Source organism: Archocentrus centrarchus, unplaced genomic scaffold (assembly GCF_007364275.1).
Source record: "Archocentrus centrarchus isolate MPI-CPG fArcCen1 unplaced genomic scaffold, fArcCen1 scaffold_26_ctg1, whole genome shotgun sequence".
Taxonomy (NCBI): Eukaryota; Metazoa; Chordata; class Actinopteri; order Cichliformes; family Cichlidae; genus Archocentrus; species Archocentrus centrarchus.
The window spans coordinates 5,276-13,371 of NW_022060256.1; the positions used below are offsets into that span (position 1 = coordinate 5,276).

The 8,096-nt window shown below is 39.7% G+C and overlaps 1 protein-coding gene across 1 annotated transcript; it reads left to right on the top strand.

Moving 5' to 3' along the window:
- Positions 1–3,447: 3,447 nt before the first annotated feature.
- LOC115776048 (uncharacterized) lies at positions 3,448–7,669 on the top strand. Its single transcript, XM_030723651.1, has 4 exons — positions 3,448–3,675; positions 4,484–5,248; positions 5,438–5,866; positions 6,188–7,669. The coding sequence occupies exons 3-4, from the start codon at positions 5,528–5,530 to the stop codon at positions 7,274–7,276; spliced, it is 1,428 nt and encodes a 475-aa protein (XP_030579511.1). The 5' UTR covers positions 3,448–3,675; positions 4,484–5,248; positions 5,438–5,527; the 3' UTR covers positions 7,277–7,669.
- Positions 7,670–8,096: the final 427 nt, after the last annotated feature.

An 8,096-nucleotide genomic window follows, 5' to 3' on the forward strand; every position in this document is an offset into this window, starting at 1 on the left:
TTCCAGAGACTGAAACGTTATTGGTACTTCCGCCATGCAAATACTGTGAATGAATACATTTTAATCATTAATGTCAAGTGGTAGCAATGGAACGCACCATTTAAACTACTTTGTGTAAAAAAAGATTCCAACGTTCTGTGGCGCCCTTATGACGACGGATCAAATATCAAAGGCAGTTAAGGTTGGAGCTGTAGTAGTAACTTTGTATCTGACACGTTTTCACTAAACTTGGTTGTTAGGACGCAGCATTCAGTAAACACAGACACTCACCGTGAGTTTCCAGTTTGAACGTGTATTCAGCAAGTTTGTGCCTAACAAAATAAAAACAGTTGACGCCGTAACATTGGTTTGCGATTACATTTCCGACAAGACAGAGCCTCAGATTGCTGCCATGTCCAGAGGAACCAGCTTTCCGAGAAGTGGTGAGGCTCCTCCTCAGTGGAGCACACGAGAACAGCGTCCTCCGCTTAATGAAATTGACCGCCTCCGGACGGAAAACCGCAACCTCCGAGAGAGCACTTACAAGCTGAAAGGACGCATCTATGGGCTCCTAGCAGAAAGGAGAGAATTGGTCCACTTACATGAAGTTGAGTCAATCACCAAAGAAATGAAGCAACTTCAGGAAAGGAACAAAAAGCTGGAAGAGGAAAGCAAAAGTATGAAGGAACAAAACGTGAAGGTGGAAGAGACATGGGACATAGCAAAACTGAAAGAGGCTCTCGTCCAAAGCAGAAGTCCAGAACAGATGGACAAGGAATTTGTGATTAAGAAATATGCAGAAAAAATGCATGAAATGCTAAAGCAAAACTTTGTGAAGCGGCAGCAGAAACAAGAATGGGAGAAAAGAAATCCAGCAAAGAATGACAAAGAATTTGTGAATAAGAAAGATGCGGAAGAAATGCACGAAATGCTAAAGCAGAACTTTATGAAGCGCCAGCAGAAGCAAGAAGGGGAGAAAAGAAATCAAGAGCTCAAGCAGAGGCAAGAAGTGGAAGATTATGAGGAACTGGTGAGGAAGCACCAAGAACTGGAGGCCAAATATGCAGAAATCCAGGAGAAAAACATGGAATGGGAGGAAAAATATACTCAACTTGAAACAGAGCATAAGGGACTGGAGAGAAGAAAAGCAGCACTGCAGGAAGAGACCAAAGAAAACAAGCAGAAATACAGCAAGCTTGAAGAAAAATTCCAGGCAGTGGTTGAAGAGTTCAACAAATTCAGGGAGAAATGTAAAAACATTGAGGAGGAAAATGTCAAATTTGTGCTTGAAGTGGCAAATTTGGAGGAGAAGAACAGGGAGCTCGAGGAGCAACAAAAGAAAAAGAAAAAACGCTCCAAATTCTTCTGGTCCAAGTCAGGCGATGCAGAGGGCAAGAAAAAAGCCATGAAAGCTAAAGAAAAAGTGGATCAGGAAGAAAAAGCAGACAAGAAGAAAGGAGGTGGCTGGCGCTGGTTCACCAGATACAAGAAACATTCACATGACAGAAGTGTGGAAGAAGCTGCTGGTGGCTCTGCTCAGGCTGGAGGACAGTAGTTTTCACCGTGATCCTCCCTCCACCTCCACCTTCACTCCTCCTTTCCTCTACCCCTTTCCTTTCTTCTCTCTCCCTCTCTGATCCCTCTCCCTTTCCTCTTTCTTTCTCTCTTCACTTCTCTTCTCGCTCCCTTTACGGGCAGCATGGAGGCTCAGTCATCAGCCTCACAGAAACCCTTCTCTGTCCACCAATTGTATATATTAACCATTCAATAAATAAGCATAAAAAAAATTAAAATCTTTCTGAACGCGTCTTCTTTTGTGCAGAACTGCAACTGTAAAGCCTGTTTGTCTATAAACTGGAAACCAGTATTAGTGTTAGGACTGGGTAATAATAATAATCTCTTGTAACCTGGTAAAACAGCAAGTGTACTTTGAGGCTGTGGGGTTGTTAAAAAGGAAGACACCCGTTTGGGAATTATGAGGATGACGCAGCACTTCTGACCTTTCAGCTGCCTGTAGAAAAGATATCAGTGATAAAGTTACTTTGGATGATAAATGATTTGTCACAAGGAAAAAAATCTATACATCAGGCAAAAATAAGAGTCTGCCTTTCACAGTGTGCTTCTATGGATCAAACAATCTGCATTTCAGCCAGTCATTTTGATCAGCTTGGTCCACTCTGTCATCATCATAGCATAAAAGTTTGATGTCAAATATATAATTTCTTTTACAATGTCTGTTGTCATTATTTACCCAACTTGAATTTTCACCAGATGAAGCTGAATCCTATTTTACATGAGATTTTTTTCACTTTTTCTTCCTGTTTATGACAATTCCTTTGTTTGAATCATTATTCAGTAGAAATTTCATTTATTAATGGAATAGCAAGCTCACTTTTTAAAAATGTTTCTTAAACATCTGTCATTATTTCTAGCATTAGATAAAAATGCTTACTGGATAAAAATGCTGAGAAAAACTGCTTTAATATTCCTCAGTATAAGCATTTCTCAACTGATCCAATCTCAGCTTCACTGATTCATGATGGCTGTCTGACAACCACAGTGGAGATATTTCACTGAGTTAAAGGTCAGAGTTCAGTCACAGTTTCATATTTAACTGAAAACTTGTAGAGCAGCTTTCCAAATCTGTAATAGTGAATGGTCAATTGACTGGTTCTTATAGCGCTTTCCCACTCCACCTAAGCACTCAAAGCGCTTTATACAATGCACAGAATGTAAAGGTAAATCAATAAAAGTCAAACATCAGAAATGTCTCAGCTTTATAGGTTTTAAATATTTCAGTACAGTTTTGGGAGGACGAGCCATTTAAAATAACAAATGCAGAGCGTGTCAGGAAAAATTAAGCCATTATGAATGGATCCAGATGGGATGAGCTGGGAAATGGCTGGAGCCTGAAGTGGATCTAGGACTTATCCGGTCTGAATCCATGACCCTCGTCTGCTTTGGATCCTTCCTTCTGTGGAGCTGGACTCGGACATGTTTTGCTGATCTGTTACGGAGCTGATGATCCCATCGGATGGATCCAGCAAAGCACCAAAATCACAGATTTAAGTCATTTTCAGTGGAAATTATGTTGTGATTAATGTTCTCAATTTCAGACACCACAACTTTCAAAATGATGACAACATTTAAGCCACTTCAAACACATTTAGCCTTAAAACTATTTCACTCTCATGTTCACTCCAATATTCACATTGTCTCCAGGATCCAGACATTTTTCCATCAGTGTTACAAAACAACAAATGATTGATCATTGATCAGTGTGTTCTGCAGCTGTTCAAATCAAACTGATTTGAACAGCCTGACAAAGGGTCGGAGCGCTGTTGAGCCGAGTATTCCTTTCGCTTTAACTAGTAGTGACTTCATTACGGAACCCCGCAAGGGACATGGGGGGAAAAAAAAACATGGGAGGAAAAAAAAAAAAAAGAGGCACTTTTGCGAGACCTCGCAAAACTTTTGCGAGATCCCGAGATACCTTTGCGAGATCTCGCAATACTTTTGCGAGATCCCGAGTTACTTTTGCGAGATCTCGCAAAAGAAAGATGGTTTCATAGGTTTGGGCCATTGAAGAATGAGAAGGTTTCATGGAACAGAGCAGAAATGGAGGACGATCTAGAAGGTTTCCTGAGGTCAAGAGAGGTCCCACAGGAGGACATCATGCGCATGCAACGAGACAAGGTACTTATAAAATTCATTAAGTTATAAAACAAAATAGCATTAAAAATGCGGGGGTTGAGAAGGTGGCTAACTTGGTAACAACAGAAGCAGCATTTACAAGCATTAGATACTAATTGTCGTCATTACATGCCAGTTCATCTCATTAAGGTTATAGATGGTTGTAGCGGGCAGCACAGTGGTGCGGTGGTTAGCAATGTTTTGTTATATTTTGCTATTAGCAATGGTATTTTAGTCTGAGGAAGGGTAATCTACGGCACGAAACGTCCCTCTCATGTGAGGTTTGTCTCTAACAAATATTATTCCGGAGCTTTGCTGGTGTGCGGACCCTTAATTTTTTTTCATCCCGGTTAGCAATATTGCCACACAAGAAGGTCCTGTGTTCAAATCCATCAGATCGGGACCTTCCTGCGCGGAGCTTGTGTGTTCCCCCGTTTGCGCGTGGGTTCTCTATGGCCTCCTCCCTCAGTCCAAAGACATGCAGTTAATGGGATTAGGTTACCTAGGTTAAACTGTCCATAGTTGTGAATGTGAGTGGATGGTTGTCTGTCTCTCAGTGTTAGCCCTGTGACAGGCTGGCAACATGTACAGGGGCACCGTAGTTACACGGTGTACAAATATTACTACAGTTACAGCACATGAAGAAGACAAAAATTGACAAAGTAACTCGTGCCATTGAAAATAATACAAGTAGAATCTTAATAAATTCCTTGAAAAAAAAAATACAATTAGTGTGTGCTGCGTGGCTTGCTAGGATGAAACTACAAACTCAATGTAATTATTTTTTTTTCTTTAATATTTTTGTGTACAGGTGGACAAGGCAGTGATATCCATCATGACTGATGATCAAATGTCAAAATATATTACTTCATATGGTGACCGAGTAGCTGTCCTGTCCTTCTGTCAACAATCTACATACAGCACGGATAAAGAGACTCTTCTGCAGAATCTAAGAGAAAAAATTGGAGCACGGAAAATGAGATCAAAGACTAAAGGAGCACTGTGTGGTACATCTGGTCTGTTCCAAAAGCGAGGTGAAGGGATGTCAAGATATAGAAATAGTGCAGCAGAGAAGACATCCAGAAGGATTGAAATTGGATGGCTTCATTTAATTGACAATGAATATCATCAAGTGAGAACCAGAAATGGTGGTGGAACAAGACATGCAACGGTGGAAAAAAACACGACTGTAGCACAGATTCTGGAAATGGGAAAGGACCTGTTTTTTCCAGATGGTAACTCTACAAAAGGGAGAGTTGAAGACTTTATATTTACTGTTAGTGACTTTTAAAAAAATCCAATTCCTTTAGATGACACTGTTGGCAGACTTTATGAAAAAACAAAATTGAAGCTGCTAAGGTTTTACATTTGCACAAAAGAAGAAACATCTTTAACAGTTCTTTCCTCATCTGAAGTGGATGAATGTGGGGAAGATTTCTTATCTGAGGAGGATTCTGTCAGTATCACCAAGGAAGAGTTACAGTTGCCTAAACATGGACCTCACACAGAGTCGGATGATTTTATCACAGATCTCGTTGACCGTGGGGATTCATCTGACAGTGATAATAGCGAACAGGTTTGTGGCAATAGAAAATATATTACAAATAATAAAAACCCCCTTGGTTGGTCAGGTACATTTCACATATCTTTGAAAGACTCCCAGCTTTGTATTTATTAACATATACTAAATGCTTGGCTGCCAAAAACAATAATTATGTTCTGTTAGTTTTTGTGCGTTATGTTGTTTTTTTTTTCTTGTTTGCAGAATCACGATTTCCAGATCCAACCAAGACCAAAAAAAAAGAGATCAGCGTGTGAGACAGTGACAACACATAGTCCAGGACAGTCACATTACATGCATTCAACACCAACAGAAATTAAAACAACTGTCACGGGACAGTGGCAGGGCACTGACTCAAGTGATCATGGTAATGAGAATGCTTGGAATCAACTTCAGCTTTGCAGCGATTTATATGACCACAGCTCAGGAGTTATTGATCTGACCAGTGCAGTCCCTAAAGAATCCCCCCAGCTAGAGTCAGCTCACACCCATCATGAGGCCTCTGAATTTGATCCAGGTATAGATGAGGCTGATACAGTTGTATGGAATCCCGAAGAGGACCTTGTCAGAGCCGATGCTGATGAGGCAGTCGTGATAATGCTGAATTGTGTCAACAGTGACGATCTAATACAGGTAAGACCACGAACAGTTTTGGATAACGTAGAAAAGTACAAAATATAAAAATATGATTATACTCTAACAATAACTTGCATAGTTTTAGAGTCTCAACTCAAAAACATCAGCTATGGATTAGTGCTTTGAAAAGAATTAATCAGGTCCAATATTTTCTGTACTGCATGATTCTGTGCACTCACAAATAACAAATAATGACAAATAACGAGTTGTCAAGGTAACATTGATTTCTGAGTGGACAGACAACTTAACTTAAAACTGTGAAACATTCAAATCACTGATATTTTTTATGGCATGTGTGTGTTTGTTTGTTTTTTCCAGGACAATGGACTGAATTTCACAGCACAAGATTTGCCCTTGGTTTCTAGCAGCCAACTTTCCCCATCAAATTCAGCTGGCAACCCAGGAAATCCAGAGAGCCCCCGACGTATATCTGTTCGCAGGGTAAATGTTGTTGAAGATCTTTTGGCTATATTTATGGACAGCAGCATAATTACTGTGACTTTAAAGATGGACTTTGTAAATGAAAAAGCTGTTGATGATGCTGGGGTGTCAAGGGAGGTTTACACTGCCTTTTGGGAGCAATTTTTGGAACAGTGTGAAGGTGAAACAGAACGAGTTCCAAGGCTGAGGCCAGACTTTGGTGAGGCAGAGTGGAAAGCAGTTGGACACATTTGGGTGAAAGGATTGCTGGATTATGGTGTCATTCCGGTGAGACTATCAAAGGCTTTCATTTTAGCATGCATTCATGGAATCGACTCAGTTGATGCAGACATCCTGATGTCATCGTTTTTAAACTACCTCCCTCCTGTTGAGAGATCAGCTGTTGAGAAGGCTCTCAATGGCACAATGGATGAAAGTGATGAAGAGGACCTGCTTGACCTTTTTACAAGGATGGGTTCCCACTCCCTACCTCCTCAGAACAACATGCAGCCTGCCATTGAGGCAATGGCTCATAAGGCGATTCTCCAAGAGCCAAAATATGTAGTTGATTGCTTCTCCACAGCCATGGCATGTGTACAACTGAAACTGTCAAACAGGGAAAGTGTGGTGTCTCTGTATGAGACAAAGAAGGCCACAGGCAAAAGAGTATCACAACTATTTCAAACAACAAAGGTGATGCTGTCTCAAATAGAACAAACAACCTTTAACCATCTTCAGCGATATGTCAAAAATGCTGATGAAAGCAAAGCTGAGAAAATCCTGCGTTTCTGCACAGGGTCTTCTGTCATCTGTGTTGACAAAATTCTGGTGTGCTTCAATGCTGAAACAGGGCTGAACAGAAGGCCTGTTGCTCATACCTGTGGAGCTACTCTTGAAGTACCGTGCACTTACACTTGCTATCCTGATTTTCGCACGGAGTTTGACAACATCCTTTCCAGCAATTACTTGGAAATGGACATCATTTGAACTTGCTGGAAGTCTTTTTTCTGGATTAATAATTACAGCTGTAATTGATTACAAATATGTTTACCCTTGATTTCACTGTTTTCTATTTAAATTTGTTATTGAAATGTTGAATGCATTCTGCCATATAGTGATCAGTCATCGGTTTCATTTTCAGATCGTGTAATGTTATGTTCTGTTGCATTTCATAAGGATTTTCTTTAATTTCTAATATGCTCGTACATTGATTGTAGGTTTCACTACTGCTGACACCATGTTTGAGGCTGGTGTCAAAGTTCGGCTCACATGAAAACCACCTATACTTATTTTGCTGTGTCTAGCTGTTTATAGGAACTGTTGAAGAATCCAGGCAAGAAGAAAGAGATATACACTTGATTTCATGGTGAAAGGTCCATGTACTTTTAGTTTTTTGTCGAGTAAAAAAGATTTAAAGTTAATGATGATTTTCAGTCATTTGTGTTTGTTGTCTGTACAGTGTATATTTCAAGTTAAGAAATAAAAGTTTGATTATATTTCAGTTTATTTGTCCCATATTACAAAAACATATACCATGACTTCATTATAAAAGTGGTGTCTAATATCAAAGTATCATTTGAATTAATTTACATTTTATTAAAGCTCATCAGGACAGGTGTGTTCAGAAAATTAAACTTTCTGCTCATAAAATACATTTTTGAATAATTTGGTGACCAGAACCTAGTGTTTATGTACCTCAGAGCCTCCAACACTGCAAAAGATCAGCATTTTATTTAGCTTTGCACACCAATAAGTCTTAAATCATTTAAATTGGGAAAAAAAGTAAATATTGTTAGATTGTATTGAT

What these genes read in the sequence shown, in the direction of transcription:
- LOC115776048 (XM_030723651.1), top strand. Translation starts at nt 5,528, where the DNA reads ATGCATTCAACACCAACAGAAATTAAAACAACTGTCACGGGACAGTGG. An exon ending in ACAGTGACGATCTAATACAG is followed by an intron (nt 5,867 to 6,187) that starts GTAAGACCACGA and finishes TGTTTTTTCCAG; the next exon opens with GACAATGGACTGAATTTCAC.